A 17,873-nucleotide genomic window follows, 5' to 3' on the forward strand; every position below is an offset into this window, starting at 1 on the left:
TGAAAAATACTGGTAAGTAACAGATCCCAGAGAAGCAAATGTTTATGCTTGCCTAAACCTAGCCAAGGAAATTTTCTATGGTGGAAAAACTGCCTCACCATGTAGAGTGCCATAACCGGGAGGGTATTAATAGAAATAAAAATATAAATGCCTACTTGTTTACAGTTCTGAATTTAACTGTTAGGTTGCCAGACCGGAGAATATCATTTCTCCGGAGACACAGAGCAAAATGTAAGTGCCAAGCACAAAACCCTAATTCAATGGGAGTGTTTCATAGGAGCCCAATCCTGTCTCTGCCGAGTCAATAGCAAAGCGGGGGGTGTAAGTCCAGTGTTCAGAAACTTAAATAGCAACGCCTGCTTTCTGCTCTGCAACTAAAGCAAATGTATATACAATTTTTTAGCTTAAGGAGACCTGCATAATCTGGATTTGACTGTGCACATATTATGTAGTCATAGAGGTCTCGAAGATAATTGCATGCCTAAAAGTTTCACGCATAAAGATCCTTGGAGAAAGGGGAGCAGAGCGTTGTGTCTGACTACCCAAAGTGCAAGCCCACGCATTACTACACGTCAGAGAAGCCACAGAGAAAGCACCTTCAGAAATCTCCCAGTGTGGAAAATCCATGAGTCCAGGTTTGAAACCCATCCTGGGGTGCAACTGTAGGAAATCAGCCTCTGCTAATCCCCACGCTCACAAAATGGCATGTTATAAAGGAAAACCTGAGAAGCTGCTCCTCTCGAGGCAGTTTTAGCGGTGCCCGGTCTTCAGTGACTTCAGGCAGAGTTTCCTCCTGTGCCACAACTGCTGATGTCTGGGCAATGCCCACTGACTCCCAATGAGACAAGAGTTTGCAGCGTGCTCCCAAGTGCACAGAAGACTCTTAATAAATAAATAAGTAAATAAATAATACCTGCTGTATCTCATGAACTCTGATCTTATTTCAGGATCACTTCATATTGCATCCTTGCCTTTCATATCCAGCAGGGCACCCCACTGCAGTCTTTATTTGACAGTGCAGGGCTGTTCTCAGGGGTCAGGAGAACATAATGGTCCCTCCAAAAGCCACATCTTGTGCGAGGGCTCCCAGTACCCGCTCTCCAACCTCAAACCCCGTGGTGCTGTGTGTGCCCTCCACACACAGTCTTACTATTTGGCTTGTTCAACGCAAGTAGGGACGAGACCTGGCAAGACGCCCAAGTAACTGGAGTTTTAAAACAGGCCTGGATACCATTTTTGTAAATACATTAATATCCTTTAGAAGTGGAGGAGCAAGGAGATCTGTGATCTCTTACAGGTGACTGTGGAAGCTGTGGTGAGTCACATATTTACAGCATGCTCTATCCACACATAAAGGTCTTGTTGAAATTTGAGCAACATAGAATAAACCACAATCTGATTCTGAGGTCACGTTTTCCCTCCATTTACCATTCTCCTCCTTTTCTTTCCCTACTGAAAGGTTACCTGGGATTTGCAGCCCTTTCTACCAAGGCGTTGACATCTCAGCTAAGGTCTCTAACTCAAGTGTGCTGACGAAAACTCTGGTGAAGGTTTAAGACCACCTTGACCTAAGACGGACCATCCCTCAGCCAGAGATTTCTGGATGGGAAATAAGTGTGAGTTTGTGTCTCAACCACCCATTTCACCATCCTGAACACAGTGGGGTGTATCAGAGGAGTAACATCCTCTGTTACTGAAACTTGATTCGCCAGACTTATCCACCAGAGCCCCATGGTAGGAGTGGACAAATGTCTGGAAGCAAGTACTAGAAAATGACAAACTTTTCCCAACTCAATTTCAACTTGCAGCTTCTTGCGGGTGATGGGAACGGACAGAGCTCCGTACCGCCACAGGTTGCGGGCAGCGGCACAACAGGAGCTTTACCGAGCCCTTGGAATTGGGCAGATAACACCGAGAGGAGTAAAATGATACCCAATTTATTATTCACCTCTTATCTTACAGAGTTTTGAGTAGGTTTCACTCCATCACCCCTCGGCAGAGTATCTGAAGGTACCCACCCAACACACCCAGCAATGTTGCCCGCAGCCGCCCCCCATTACCTGTGCGAATTTCCCGGTACACATCACCCCGTTCCAGCGCGGGACAGTGAGACACCCGGGATGACGCAGCAAGTAGTTGTCCGCTCTGCCGATGAAAGTGTCCGGATAGCCTGTCACCGAGCCGTCCAGATCATGGAAGATTGACGTTTTGTCACCGTCATTATCATTATTTCCAAACCACTGGCCCGATCTGCCAAAAAACACTTTCAGTCCAACCTAGCAGGAGAAAAGAAGAAAAATTACCGGTTAGCTCTAAGTAAGGACTTGGGTTTGCAGTGTTTTAACAGCCAAAACAGAGATACAGCTAGAACCAGAAAGCTCCACTGTCTGAGCAAAGAGCTTCGTTTTGCCTCGTCCATTTAGAAAAAATTCCAACTGGATTGGTTTTCCCCTTCATTTCTTAATCCCAGGAGATATTTTCACAAAAATTAGACTTTCGGTTGCTCAAAATCATGCATTCCTTGAAATCGCACGGCAATAAATTGTGTGGTGGCAAAAGGAAGAGAATGATTCAAAGGGTAGGGAAGTACTGGAAGATTATGAAATTTACTGAGGAATATATCACAGCTGTGATCAAACAAACAAAGATTACTAGATATTGGGTGAATTTTCTCATGTACATTTTCAGTGGCTGTTCTTGGGGGTTCTGTGGGTGCCATTTTTTCCTAATTGTTCCCCTAAAACCTTATAAAACTCATAAAAGTGACAGCAATTCTCAAAATTGGCTCCTGTGCACATTCTAATATATCCCCTGAAGAATTTTATTTTAGGAAAGAGAAATGGCAGGAAGCAGCATTATCCGCATTATGCGCAGCTCTGTTTTCAAGATTTTTCAGCAGCCAAGTAAAAGATTCTGTCCTGATATGAAAATCCAGCAAAACAAGGAAACCGCAGATGTTCAGCAAAAAGGCATGGAATATTTTAACGTCTGCAGAGAAAATTATTACAGTGTGCGACGATTAAGTTCTGAAGTAATCAAGAAAATAATTACTCCAGGTCAAGCACTCTGAATGAATCCCGCAGCAATGTGTATAAAAGCAGACGGCATAAATAGCGACTGGATCACGCCGACTCAAAGGACTGCAATTTGTTCCATTTAGCCCAACTAATTTTAATTGGACTGTGCACATGAGTAAGAATTAGGGTCAGCAGGATTAGGCTGCAAGTTTACTAAGGGCTTTAAAGGCTTTCTTTTAACAATAATAAACAGAACAGCTTCGGAGAATAGGAGGGTCATTGTGATTCGGAGTTAGATGGAAAGTCCCATTGGCTTAAAAAGAACGACCACTGCAGCAAGAACCACTTGCAGAATAAAAGTCTTCATTCCTTTAAAATCAAATTAGAGCCCAGAGCCATTTTTCTGTCACCTTCTTTTCTAAGTATGAGACTCATAAACAACCACCTGAAGCAGTCTCATTTAAAGGCGACTCAAACACACGGAAATTTAATGTGTATTTTTTGAGTGCTTTAAAGCCTTTTCCTACTGCCTGCAGGACATTTTTGCCCAAAGGGCTACTTGACAAAGTAGGAGGATCCCAAAAGTTGGGGTTTTTTCTTTCATTTTAATTTATAAAAGAGGACATATTAAAAAAAAAAAAAAAGAAATGTAAACACTGTGCTGCAGCTCAAAGCTCCATTATAAATACTTTGTGACAGTTCACTTCTGGAGTTGCATGTGAAAAGGGGCACTTCACTGGGGAGGAGAGCAAAGTCAGCTGTACTTTAAAACAAACTAAGGCACGGCCAGCGCAGCTTACATTTGACTAACGCTCTCAGTGTTTCCATCCAGCCGCAGACAGTTAAGGTGCTAACGCTAACCTGACCTCTAACGCTCTCCTCTAAAAAGTCTGAAAGTCAGAAATGAAACGGAACTGTTCATGAGCGGTGTCCCTTCTTTTGTCAGTCTCAAGGGCACCTTACTTTTGTACGCTGAGGGGTAGGGGTGCACCGCGTTTGTAGCTACAGCTACGGCAACAGATATTTTTTTCTAATTGAATACACATGAACAGGTTCGTCAGGTGTGCCCATGTGGAGCTAGGAATGAGCTAGAAGAGGGTGCAGAGACAGGTCATGTCTACCTACCACACTACTATTCAGACACCTAATTTTCATTAGGTGTGGACTACCTGGGAGTGATATGGCATAAAGGTTACTTGAATTACCTGTCTGAAGCCTGACAGGGAGACCTGACTGATGATGGTTATGTGAGTGCTTAATCTCTTAGGAACATGCTAACTCAACCTGTCCCAAGGCAGCACGCCGAACACAGCTGCAGGCAAGTCCTGAAGACTACAGTGAAAACACTCTCTATATTAAAAATTCATGATGTACTGGAAAACGTCATACTAACTTGCAACTTTTTCTAAAATTCAAGTATTGGCACAAGCTGCCAAAAAAAAAACCCCGTATCACTGTTATCATCTTAAGGAAACCACTTGTAACCAGTGTGAATCTTCCTCTGTTTTACCACCCCAGGACTCTGCCCTCATTGGCATGGCTTTTACTCCGACAGAGTGATTCAGGCCCTCACACTGCAAGTTCCCTTTGGTCAGGGGTCTCTTTGGGGCCTGGGGGTTTTTTTGCTGACCTCTTTTCCAGGGGATAACAGGCTTGCGCTTTAACTCAGTGTCTGCTTTTCTTTTTCCTATTATGAACTCATTCCAAATTTCTGCTTTGACGCAGAAACCCCACGCTGAGACAACACAGGCTAAACATAGCAAAGGCAACATTAGGAAGCGCCCATCCCTTAGCTAGTCAGGACTGCAATCCCATGGAAGTCACTAGACCACAGCCAGGAGCCAGTTCTGGCCACTCTGAGCTCTTCTGAGGACCACAAACCCACTCAACACAGTCCGCTGGGATTTCTTTGGAAGGAGTAATTTCGGAGATGCCATAGTGCTGGCAGAGCTGGGAGCGGAATAGCCTTGAAGCCACCCTAAGCTGCTGGCTGCAGGGCAGAAATAACCAGAGTGACTATTAGCAATAGATGTGAACTGGGACAGTTTGTGAGTCTTCTGCACCTGCTGGAGGTGGCCTTGTTCAGGCGAGCCCAAAAGGTCACGTACAACCTCTTGCTCCTCACCTCACTCTACAGGAGCTGTGCATCAAAAAGGCAGAGGGATGAATAGGTTGCTATTTTATGACTAAAAAGAGGTATCTCGGGTCTTCTAAAGAAACGATGCACAAGTGTCCTGTTTGGGCATGACTCTCTTCTGGACTGGGGCCACCTCCTTTGGGCTCTCCAAGTCCTACCGACAGACAGTAACCAGACCCACAGGAGACCACAACCATCAGTCATGCCCTCAGCTGGGTTAAGACCAACTTGCTGCTTCCACTGCTTTGAAATAACCTTTAAAAAGCACCGTTTTTAAAACAAACAAACAAGCCGAGCAATAATGTTGTTAGTGATAAATGCACAGATATCTTAATATTGAGATTTAGGTTTATCAACAAAGAGGCAACTAGAATACTTTTTGTGGAGTGTAATGTTTAGTTCTTCTATTCTACTTGACTGTTATTTTTATGCTGGAATTAAACAAGACCTGACTGGCTTTATTATTTTGTTGTCTAACCAATCTGCTGATTAGTCTGATTAATTATACAATTATTCCTTCAGCATGACTAATAGTTTTGTCATTACTATACAAGTTGCAGTAACATTTAATTTCTTCTTAAAAAACAACTGTAAAATGATTGTCCTTTAGGGAATTAGTACTTAGCTACCCTTTAAAAAGTAATAAAATGAAGCCTGGAGATGGAAAATTAATTAAAAACGTCTACAGGTTCTATCTTAACTAGTCAAAGACATATTGTCCCATATATCAATTAGCAACAAAACAATAAACTAACCGTGGTCCTTCAAGTCTGAAATCAGATTTAGCACATCTGGGTTCAATCCAGATAAAACAGAATCACAGTGAAAAGTGCTGGGATGCAGGTGGCTACAAATGTAAATGGTTTTTAAGTTGGCAAAACACCAACTTCAGAAATGGGTATTTCTTGGAAATGTACACACAAGAAATAATTAGTAGGATAATGTCATTACTCTTTGGTTTTTTTTAATAGGCTGAGAGTGTATTATTTTAATTTGCTTTGCAGAAGTATTTAGTAAGTCTTCTGACCATTTTTACCTCGAAAACCTCAGACCTTAAAGGCGTTGCAGTACTACACTGCCTCTCAGAAAACAAAATGCTGGGATATTTAACAGGCTCATTGGCCTCAAACGGTGCAACTGTATTGAAGAGCTGCATTTGCAGCCATTCAAGAGGTAATCATCCCCTTTGCTAATGTGCACAGATATCATCTGTCTGAAACCATTCTGTTGGACAGAGTCCTACACCCATTACCGGAGGAAAATTTCCACTCTCTTCCAGTCCACCCATCGAACTTTTTCCATCAGATATTTTGCTCTAAGATCCCCTCCCTGGTTCCAGGTTGATTTTCTCATTCATGTTCCCCATGATCATCTTATAACCATTTCCCCAAAGGAGGACATAAAGAAGGTATGGCAAATTAGCCTTTATTCATGTTCCAAAGCTCCCTAAAGCATCTAAGGTAACTACGATACCTTTACCGAGATGCACAGGAACTGTGTTTTCTTTAGAGGAGCAGTCAAGTGACTGCAATCAACATCATCCTTTCATGAAATACCCTCCTGTTGTTGGTCTAAAGTGTACCGGAGAGGGGACAGACAAACTAACAGCTTGCCAGAGAGAGCGATATTGGTCAATCCCAGAGCAATGGAAATTTTTCTCAAGAAAAAAGCCAAACCTCAAGCCAAAGTTACTACAGTTCATGGTCATCCTAACAAGCATGGACCTTGTTTAAAAAAAGCTGAAGAGAAGTTATTATCCCTGGGAGCGAGCCAGGTGGAATCTATCATTTCCCAAGCCAAGTGTGCAGGGTCACGATCCCCGCAGGAATCCAGGACAAGGACGGGGATTGCTCAGCATCCTACGGCTCCTGTCAAGGCAGAGATAGAGTGCCCCATTCTGCTGTCACTGCTCAAGGGAAGTCCCTGTTGTGCTCAACAGGAATTTCACTGCTGACACCAGAAACTGGGCCGTGGCTTTGCTTCTAAGTGCATTTGCTGATTTCTGTATAAGGAATGTTTTGCAGCTTACTGCCTCCGGACATCTTGTTTGTGTTCCCCTCAGCCTCTGAGGCCACGTCCTCACCAGGTCCTCAGGATAGAGAAGATGGTAATGCTGCACCAGTTAAGTTTTGGATTTTCTAGTTACAAGGTGAAATCTTCCTCTAACACAGATTTTTTTTAATGTATGTCTGCCCAGGCATAAGATACCTTCGCACTTTACGGGCTTATAAATAACCTTCATTAAAAAAAAAAAAAAAAAAAAAGTATTGCGAAATGAATCGATGCACCATGCACCACTGCCTGGAAATTCCCGCTCTAGGATAAATGTCTCACGGCTTCTAAAACCATCAACAAGTTGCACGTCTCACATCATGCATTCCTGCTTTTCTTACTCACACTTTTCTCCATCAGGATCTGCGACACGTTATTCTGGGGGCTTATCTGCCAGGAGTTTTTCATGAAGAACCCGATGGCACTTGAGTATCTGTCAACAGTCGGGGTGAACTTCTTGAAAGTGCATTTTGCCATCCTGACAGGCCCATCATAAATCTGGAATCCACGTATAGGGAACGTCCTGTGAGATTTAAAAACAAACACAGTCCTGTGTTAAAAGTTTGGGCAAACTCCGAGTCTTCTCCTGAAGGCACAGAAAGATATTAACAAGTAGCTAAACCACCTTACTTTTCCCAAAACTGGGATCTTGCCTCTCATCACACAGTTAATGAAAGATGAAACTCTGCTGAACATCCTCTACAAGGTAACACTCAAGAGTCAAAAAAAAAATGACTCATAAGCTCGCCTAAGGCTTGTAAGCTGGGGTAAAGCAGTTCAAAACCCTTGTCCCCAGCCACCCAGGGGTTCATCACCACGAGGAAGACCCAAAGGGCTGCGTGGCAGCATTGCCATCAGGTTCCCCATTCCAGAGTTGAAGGGTTTCTCAGGAAAACACCGGCATGATTGAAAAAAATGGTATCAGTCAGTTTCCCTGGAGGCAAGTGTCTCCTTGGAAGCAAGTGTCAAGCGGTGCAAACCAGTTTCTTCTCTCCCTACAAGCCATTTCACACGAGATCCCTAGAACCTAGTCCACAGCATTTCATACAGAAAAGTGATTTTGGCAGCATCGGTCCATGGACGTGTTGTCAAGATATCAGAGTTGAAGGAGACGCCACTGGTGTCACAGGTAAGGACTGGGCCCTTCCATGGTTTGTTTGAAGAAGGTGCCAAGTTTTGCTTGGCCCTGGTTGTGTTTGATTAAGAGGTGGTCTGCAGCAGCTTCGCAGACAGTAATGAAACTGGGTAGTAGTGGCATGGAAGGGTAGGTCAATGCTTACTGAGGCCAGAAAGAGTCATTCAGGCATGAAAGCCTCAAAGTGGACATCACATGGGCACACAGGCTCTCTCCAGCCTTGGGATCACCAAGGCCCAGATTCCGCCCCAGCCCTGATGTTTTTTCTTGCTGGTTGGATCCAGAGATCCAGAAACACTTTGCCAATTGGAAACACCCGGCACAAACAGCGTTTCTTGACCAAAAAACCCTTCTTCAGTTTCCACAGCTGTTATCCCAGCAGTTGGATCTGGTACAACCCCCACATCCCACTTTGCACTATGGCGTAATGAAAGGACAGATGTCAGACATTTTGGCATACTCCTTTCCAAGAGCACATTGCTTACAACATCACAGGTGATTAGACCTTACTTGAACTGCAAAGGAGTTTTCTTGCAACTCCAATTAAAATAACAACGTCAATAATAACTGAGGATAGCTCTGATTACTCTTGCTGTCCTACACAGATCCCACTCCTGTGTCGCTTACGGCTGAGACACGTATAGTCAGAGCTGTGTGCATGGCATGTGTGCCGAGTACTGCTTATTCCTTAATTTTATATTCCTCGTACAGGGATTAATGATTGGTGAGCATCACCAAAACCATACATTAGGGTAGAATTTAGGCCTGGGGAATGTGGGTAGACACGGCGGTACCTGGGCAGGCGGCTCTGCTGTTATCCAAGTAGAAAATAACATACAGCCATTGAAAGACAAATAAGATGCAATAATGAAAAATAGTTTCTCCTTTGTCAAACTGCCCGTGTTTGCCCAGCTACGCCAGCAGGAGGGACAGTGGCGTGGTGTATGGCAGCTGCGCCATCAGCTCGACGCTGTGCTACTGAAACACTACACAAAAGCCATTTGGTATCTTTCAGACTCTCTAATCCATTCTCCAGCGACTAATAAATTAAGCAGAAAATTAAATCAAACACATTCAGTCGAGAATGCTCTCAAGCTGTTGGCCTGAAGAGTGAGTTTATTCAGATGCTTATTATTTCTGGCCTGTACAATAATTTAAACACCCGGTATAAATTACTGTTGGTAGTTCCATTCAGTCCTGAAGCTTATTCTTCCAGCTTATGCTAACACCAAGAAGAAACGGCAGAAGAATAACTCACTTGTTTCTGGGCAGTGTTCTGTATTCTCCATTTGCCCCTTTTCCCCAGTAGCTGTTTTGGCCCCCCTGGGAGCCAAAGTTGCTGCTTTCTCCAACAAAAATGGAGCGTGTAACCTCCAGGCTGGAGCCTTCATCCGTCGGGAAAGTTCCATCACTACAAGCAAAGAAACGCCAGGTAACTATGCAGCACAGCACATATATATTTATATATATGTAATTAACACTTTTCATTACACTGCAGACACAGTCAAATTTCTTTCTTAATTTGGAACAAAGTGCATGCACCGGTATAACAGTCTGCTTTAAAATTTCTGTAGAAACCAGCAAGTTAGTGCCGAGGTAGCTCAGTGCTCGAGCATCACTACTACAGGTAACTCAGTCTGGGTAAAACCAGCTCTACCCTATATATATATATATATATATATATGTATATAAAAATAATTGCTCTATACCGAGTTGCTCTATAAATTCTTAGCTACATCCCTGAAGCAAGAGCCAAATATCACTGATTCTCATTGCCTGCAGTGGGCTTTGGATACGGCTTATTTTTGCCGGTCTTTCACAAGAGGGGTCGAGAGGAGAGCAGCAGGAGCATGGTAGACACCAGCAGAGGAGGCAGGAGACCTGCTGCGCCACCAGGTGGGACCATGCCAGCCACCCTGCCCCAGCAGCACACCAGCTACGGGCAATGCTGCTCGACTGGGCTAGAGCAGAAGAAAAGTCTCCCTGAACGCAGAACCAGATGTTTAGTCTACTGGTTCAGGACCTACCGTCCAAAAGGAAATATTCAGCAATTACGATGTATTCCCCAGACATGCCGAGGCAAAGAGAATGAAAGGCTAAATTGCCCCTTGTATTAACGGCTGCGCGGGGAAGACTTGATGTGGTCTGGGAGGGAAACGTGAGGTTTTCTTGTGTCTTACAGGAATTACTGGGGGAGTGTCTCAGCTTCCATTCTTGAGCCTCTTACATCGGGGGAAAAAACTGGAAGAAGGTTGATTTTAAGAAATTACCTTGCCAGAGTGAGTCCAATTCCATTGTCTGAAAACCTGGGACAGAAGAAACACAACGGTGTAAATGAGGAGGAATGTCTGCGGTGAATTTGGCCTACAGACCTATTTATGTCTGCCGCGAGGGGAATGGTATAACACGTAATTACAGTAACCTACCCCGAGTTGCGGAAAATAATGTCGCCGCCCCTGGCCCAGGCCCCGTGGTCATTATTTTTAAAAGCAATAAGACCATCAATCACGGCAGGAACTCGCGGCTTTTCAGGATCAGCGTCTTGATGCGGGTGAAACCTGAAGCAAGGAGCTTAGTTAATGGGGCACAAGAGACATAGGAACCGACCTCAGGCAGAGGAGGTCGTGCCTGGCGGACCTCATTGGGCTTCTAAATATCATCGTGATGGGCCTAAAGAGGTGATACGCCCTGGATCAGAGTCAGGCTATTAGCTTGATTTCATCTCTGTGCTTTGGTACAAAGCAAAAAACAATAAACATTCATAAAGGTGAGATTCTGGCCCCAGTGAAATCAACAGGAGATTTCTCACTAGACTTCAGTGGCCCCACTGCTACTCCTTAATTTGATTCAGTGTGATTTAGAGGCATAGAAAAGATTTTCCCAAGTCACTTGGGTCCTTTTGTAATTGTCCTTCCGAGGCCCATTGGGAATCCCTGGATTGATGCTAGAAAATCAATTAGGTGCTTTCAAGAATCTCATTCAGCAAAGATAACGGAGTAACTGGAGCTGCTTTCTTTGCATGTACAGACCAGACCTCCACGTGCTTCTGTCTCTGCTGAAAGAGAAGCCATCCCATGAAAAAAAGGATTTGCCCTGGCAACTGGGTGCTTCTCAATTACTTGTAGGCTATTTCTTGCCACTCTGGCTGTTAATGGTAGATTTGTGCCATGTTTGGAAAAAAATTGCTTTTTCTGAGTCTGCCCTCACCTCCTACTTCTTCCAGCTGATGTTCTAAGGGAAGGGCCTCCTCAGTGCCCAAGGGGGTGACCCTGGCAGGGAAGTCTCACAAAGGGACATAAAATCACCCTTTCCTTTCAGCCGTATGGGAGCATTATATGTGGCACTGATAGGGTATGATGGAGGAGGAAAAAAGCCAAGGCTTGAGCAGGAGCAGGGGCTGATTTCTGCCACATCCTCCTGGCGTAGACCCACAGAGCTGCAGTGAGTGAGAAAACGGCCTTAATTTGCCTGCTTCCAATCTGCAGAAGGAAGCTCAGAGATTTCAAAGCAGCTGACGGAAAGCTTTGAGGCTACTTTATTTTCCTCATTAATCCTAGAGCAGTCTCAGCAGGCTCTTACATCATCGTTCAGATGTAAGTTCTGCTAAGTAATTAATAAGAAATGCTGGGGTTTACAAACCCGCTAATGGAATAATGGGATCTGGATCCCCTTGCACGTGCTTCACTGCTTAGTCCTCATAACCCCAAGTGCATGTGTATGGCTTTTGATCAGCAATAACACAAACAATTCAGTGCACAGCTACGAAGTATTTGCCTCTGTATATCAGGACAGCTTGTGGGTTTTTTCAGATGCTCCAGCCATAATGAGGCATGAATGATCTGCTAAATACAATGCGGAAGCCAAGAAGCAATACAACTATCCAAAATACTCAGCCATCAACTTGTGCTCACCTGGCATTATCGACAGTGAGATACTCTCTGGGATCTTCAGCGCTGGCTCTCGTTGTCTTCACTCCTTTTCCAATAAACAAACCAGCCTGAAAACGCACACGACTCCAATTATTTCAACAGAGACCAGAGAGCCCAGCCTTTTATCCATGAACGAGGGCAGCCAGCGCATGCAGGCACAGCGAGCGCCTGCAGCCCGGCCTCCCGCTTCCCTTTCGGTGTCCCTTGGCTCAGCAGGACATTAGCACGGGACGGAGCAGGCTGGAGTGAGGACAGAGCCTGCCCTGCCATGTGTTACGCATCAGCATCTTGGGCTGCCTTCTGACCCAAAGCAAAGCCCTGAACTCCCACCCTCTCTCTCCCTCGCAGAAAGCAATGAGGGGCTCTGCCAAGCTCTTGATAAGTTTTTGGAAAAAGAGCGCTGTTAAGACGTAAGGCTTTAAATAAAGAGTGGTGAGTCCCCCGACAGACAAAAGAGAACATGGGCTGCCGCAGCCAAGTTAAAGACTTTGGGCTAGAGCAGCAGCTGCCACGGACCAAGATGTAAAATATACAAGGCACAGGGAACAGCACTGATTTCAATCTAGAATCCTGAGAAATAAGTTAAAAATACTTTTTATAGCTTACAGGTTACGTTTTCGTGTCAACAGTATATTTGGGGGAAAGTGTTGTTCTTGGAATTACCCTTGAATTCTTGGTCCCACTTTTCAAAGGTGATGAGCAGGCCCTGGCAGAAGCCACTTTTGCTCATCCCCCTATATCCTTGCACCACTGTGGCCAACAGCAGTGCTCAGTGTCCCGCTTGTCATTCCTTAAATCTCACCTATGGCCTGGGCACACCCCCTCTAACACAGGCGCCCTTCTGACATGGCAGCCCCGTTCTGCTCAGCTCCCTCTCTAACCGTGAGAAAGAGCATCACACCCCAAAACTGATTTTTCTCTTGATACAGTATTAAAAGACCATTATGAAAATGGAAGATACACGTGACCATCTGATTGCAGCGCACCACACACAGTCAGCCCTACGCCATGCTATTATATCGGCAGTAAAAAGTGAAAATCATCCACATGCCTTGAAATTGGAGTGGACTCTGTTGTTGTAAAATACTCCCAAGGGGGTGTGTTCAGCCTGTCCTTCTGGATATTGCCCCTCGGACTGTCCAGTGGGAACCCGGTGGAAGATGTACCATATCCCGACGTCCTAAAAGAGAAAGGGAGATCCAAGAAATGGGACAGTACAATTAACGATACAGTTTATCCTGCGGACTTAGGGCTTCCCACTATGCCGGCCAGATTCCTAACCCGAGCCTGCCAAACACGGGCGAGTCTCAGGGGACACGCAACAGCCCATACTCTTACACCTCCCGACTTATCCTTTGGCATGCAGAGTGAGCCCCCGGGGCACACACACGGGTTTAAAAAATGCATACGTTGCGGGTGAAATTCAGGTGGTTTATTAGAAAACATAACCTTCTCTACACAGGCACATTAAACACAAACGTGATTTGGGTAAACATCAGAGATAATAACAAAGAGACAATATATATTTATATATATACACAAGTATAAGTTTTTATTGGGCATATAACTATTAACTACTAGTAAAAATCAACGCTGGCTAAGAGGCACCGCACACCATTTCCAGCCCCATTTGTGACAGAAATCAGTCTCAGAGATACCAGTGTGAGAACTGTAGGCAAATACTTGTTCTTAACAGAGGAAAAGTTTGCTGAAATACATACCCAAATTTTACAATGATTTACTAAAACTTCATTGCCTTCATGCCAATGACATCAATAATAGTAGAATATATGGGAACTGGAAGCAAAGCATAGCTCTTGCTGTTAAATGATTTTACCTGAGCACCAGCTGCTGCATTCCCTATTAAGTTGTTGTTCGGATTTGCAATCCAGAATGTGCTGACAGCCCTGAAAAATCAAAATCAAAATGATCCTAAGCAGTTACCAAACAGGAAGGGATACATTTTCATAGCACTGCACTGGACTTGAGCCACAACTCTCCTATTGACTTTAAAACTCTACACAACCTTTTAATGATACTCTTTAAGGAAAAGAAACCATCTAGTGATGTCAGACATGCTCATTTATGGAGCCACATGCTGAATCTATTGTAAATTATATGAGACTGTTAACACAAAATCCATGCTCTGTTAAAAGGAGCTTAAGGAAACCCAATGTCATTTCCTTTTATTTTTTTTTTTTAAAGTTAAGCAGCTTTGGAAAATGTCTGAAAAGTGAACTTCTGGTTTGCTTTTTGGAACTTCAGGGGAAATGGCAGGAGGTATGGGATTCTCTATGGATTTATGAAGCTCCAACATGGAAAACAAAACAAATGTCCTTGCAAGCCACAAATGGCTCGTTAAGCAGGAGATTAAGGAGACATTATTTTGGTGTTTGTTCAAATAAGGAGTTTTTGCTTCAAAGGGAAGATCAGTAGGGGCACAAACAGAAGCCAGATATAGCTATGAAAATATTATAATCTGTTGTTTTACTTCATTTGATAACATCATTTGCAATAATAAAGACCACACGTAGAAACGCTGTAAATCTTTTCTCATGACCATACCAATTAATTTGATCATTCTGAGCAGAAAATCTCAATATTTTTTAATCCACCTTAACTGTTACATACTGAAGAATCCACACTCCTTTGGATTAACAGAACTGCTAAATAGGTGCAAAATAAATTTGTATTAACCATCCAAGCAACCTTAGCATTTCAACAACAACCACCGTAATTAATTCTGTTGGATTATTTACACAAATAAAAATATATAGGGTTTGGCCACTGGACCCTTTTGCAGAAAACATGAAAATACAAATTTCCTTGGCTAACCTGTGTTGTTGCTCGCAAACAGTAGCCAGGCAAGTGCCTGCATCCCCCCAGGTGCCCATGTTACAGCTCATCAGTCTGCAAAACAGAGGCTGACTTGGGTCAGCCATAGCAGGATATCATTTATTTTTAAATGACGCTCACCGTAGTTTATGCTAATCTCTACATTCTCACTAAATCTCCTGTTGTACTCGAGATATTCATCCACTCGTGTACTATTGACCAATTTGCTCTAGACGCTCCAGCCCCAATTCAGTCCTGGGGAAAAAAGGCAAAAAACTCCCTTTGTAGTAAGCGATATTTTTGCCAGCCTATACCAGGGCTGAAGCAACTTGCGTTTATCAATCAGACAAATTTCACGGAGCCTTCAACGCCCTACTAAAAAAATATTGCAAGGGGTTCAGAAACGAGCAAAGGGCTCTAATGTATTTATGATTCTCAGGAAACTGCGACAGGAATAACCAGCAGCAAATATTCCTCGCTTAGGATTCATGCAGGTGTTGATACCTTCACGTGCAAAACAAAAGGCAAGTAGCTAAATTATCTTAAAATGAGAAATGGTGGAAAAAGCCACAATTTTTCATTTAATATCAAATAGCACCTTTCAGAAGGTTCACCACAGCACTCTCTGGGACCCAGCTATGAAGTGCAAAGCCTGAGCACAGCTCCCGGAGCTCCCGGAGCACTTACATGCAGTCGGCGCTGGGGACAGGAACGTAATTCCCGTAGACGTGGCTGCGGATGGCAAGGCACATAGCCTCGTCGCGATCCGAAGGCAAGATCGTTCCCGACCTCGTGAGGAGGCCCAAGTTGTGATAAAACGTATTGCGTTGCTCCGTCCCGTCTTCGAGGAAGAAGCAGTGCCCCAAAGTGTCATAGCCAATGGTGTCTTTTACCTGGGAAAAAAAAAGTATAGAGGCCATAGATCGCAACGCAAACAGCAGTAGGAACTACAACTGGTGTGCTTTGCTTGCCAAAATATTGCCGAAAAGCGCATGGAGTGGTTTTGCCACCCCTCTGCACGGCGAGCAGTGCCTCCACAGGCACCTCTCCCGGAGCTAACTCAAGCTACGTGCGGTTTGCCTAACTGGGGACTGATCTTCTTATGCAGCAAAATTGCTATTAGAATTACTCTGAGGAAGGTCACACGCATACTTAAAGGCAAATTGCAAAACACTGGATTTAAAACTGCCCTCAGCTGTAGGAGAGAATATTCGATTCAGTGCCACGGAGTAAATATCTGCGTAAAGATAAGCGTGTCTCGCACGATAAAGGGTTAGCCTCGTTAATCCAGAAATTTTCATGACTGCAACACTTCCCAAATAAAACATGAAGTTCTTTAAAATGCACCATGTGAAGTAATTTATGTTAATGAGGTTTCTGTTCTTTCTCCTCCCCTCAGAAGGCGCAGGGCCACGTCACTCCTGTAGTGATCAGCTTGGGCAGAGATGGTGTTTCACTCGTTCAGCCTATTTAAGATTAACTGACATGCACAGGGATATCGCATTAAACCCTAATTTGACCAAGAGGACTTAGCACAAGCCTCCTTTGATCTACAGTCTTACGAAGACAAATTCAGAAATCCTTCTTTTAAATGTAAATACTAAATCGGGTTAGTTACCATACCAGCTATTTGTTACTAAATCTTACTGAAACCTAACTTTGTACTCAAATGATCTCTGTCAGCATATTTATTCACTCCTCAGGCATACAAAATTCCTGTTGACGTCAGAGTCATGTCCGTGTGAGACTGAAAGATTAACTAATATTAACCTACTTGGTTATTTCTGTATACAGAGGGACACTTGAACCAAATCCATTTCAGATTCGCATCCTGCGGTTTCCCCTTAACGGGCTGGAACCGTACATCACATCTGGAGTCACAAACAGTATAGTCCCCATAGGTATATCTCTACGGGATTTCGTTGTTTTCCTGGCAGTCACCCCTCAAACTTCTCTGCTGCTGCTCTTGTTTCTGCCTTAATGAGGTGTTCAAGAGAGAGTTAAAAATAAGGCACAACACACCCAGGTACCCAACTCCCACCCTGACACCGCTTTGGAAAGCCACCGCGACCCTGCAGGCAGGTGCAAGAGCTCCGAGTGAGCTCCAAGGAGCATAACAGAGAACCTACACGCGGCGACACCGAACGCGTCCCCACCAGCTGAGTCTCGGAAATACAGAGAGGAAATGGATTTAGACAAAAACGCAAGTGTCCCTGCCGGCCTGCGAAGAACAGTAAGCCTGACTGCCTCTGTCCTTCCAAATGATGGGCAGAAGCTGCGCTAAGGAGGCCACGGGAGACTATTTTTGGAAAGAAACTGTAACAGCAATCCACCCGCTGTTTTAAACAGCGTTTCAGTTGTGGAGTTTCATTCTTCTGAATTTAGCTGAAGTTCGGCTAATCTGTGCTTCAGGCAGCTGTATTAAAAACCAGCCTCGTATCCAAAACCAGATTTTAACTTTAATTAATATGACTTGTCACAGCTTCAGGACCATATGGCAGCCCTGAAAACTTACATACACGAAACTATATGGATCACTCTCCTAACCAGAAATAACATAATTTACAGGTCACTTACATTTGCACTGCAAGATCAGGGTCCGTGCCATTAGATCACAACCCCAATAACTGATCAGTTCTGGCGTATCACAGGCAGGAGCTAAAACCTCGGAAAGGAGAGCCCACCCGCGGCACTGCGACAGCAGCACATTACTGTACGCGTCAGCGTGAAACACTGCCCACAACACGGGCTACAGCCCCGCTGGCACG

At 44.2% G+C, this 17,873-nt stretch overlaps 1 protein-coding gene across 1 annotated transcript in view; it reads right to left on the reverse strand.

Moving 5' to 3' along the window:
- Positions 1 to 17,873, reverse strand: part of LOC309676142 (cell surface hyaluronidase CEMIP2-like) — a 54,622-nt gene that overhangs the window by 26,066 nt on the left and 10,683 nt on the right. Inside the window, exons 8-16 of the mRNA XM_082488624.1 lie at positions 15,793 to 15,998; positions 14,108 to 14,177; positions 13,322 to 13,450; positions 12,253 to 12,338; positions 10,768 to 10,899; positions 10,612 to 10,647; positions 9,600 to 9,752; positions 7,552 to 7,729; positions 2,061 to 2,276 (exon numbers count right to left, since the gene is read on the reverse strand). Coding sequence (XP_082344750.1) covers positions 2,061 to 2,276; positions 7,552 to 7,729; positions 9,600 to 9,752; positions 10,612 to 10,647; positions 10,768 to 10,899; positions 12,253 to 12,338; positions 13,322 to 13,450; positions 14,108 to 14,177; positions 15,793 to 15,998 — 1,206 coding nt within the window. The remainder of the gene's footprint in view (positions 1 to 2,060; positions 2,277 to 7,551; positions 7,730 to 9,599; positions 9,753 to 10,611; positions 10,648 to 10,767; positions 10,900 to 12,252; positions 12,339 to 13,321; positions 13,451 to 14,107; positions 14,178 to 15,792; positions 15,999 to 17,873) is intronic.

The sequence above is a fragment of the Vanellus vanellus genome (genome assembly GCF_965231255.1).
Source record: "Vanellus vanellus genome assembly, chromosome: 11".
NCBI lineage: Eukaryota > Metazoa > Chordata > Aves > Charadriiformes > Charadriidae > Vanellus > Vanellus vanellus.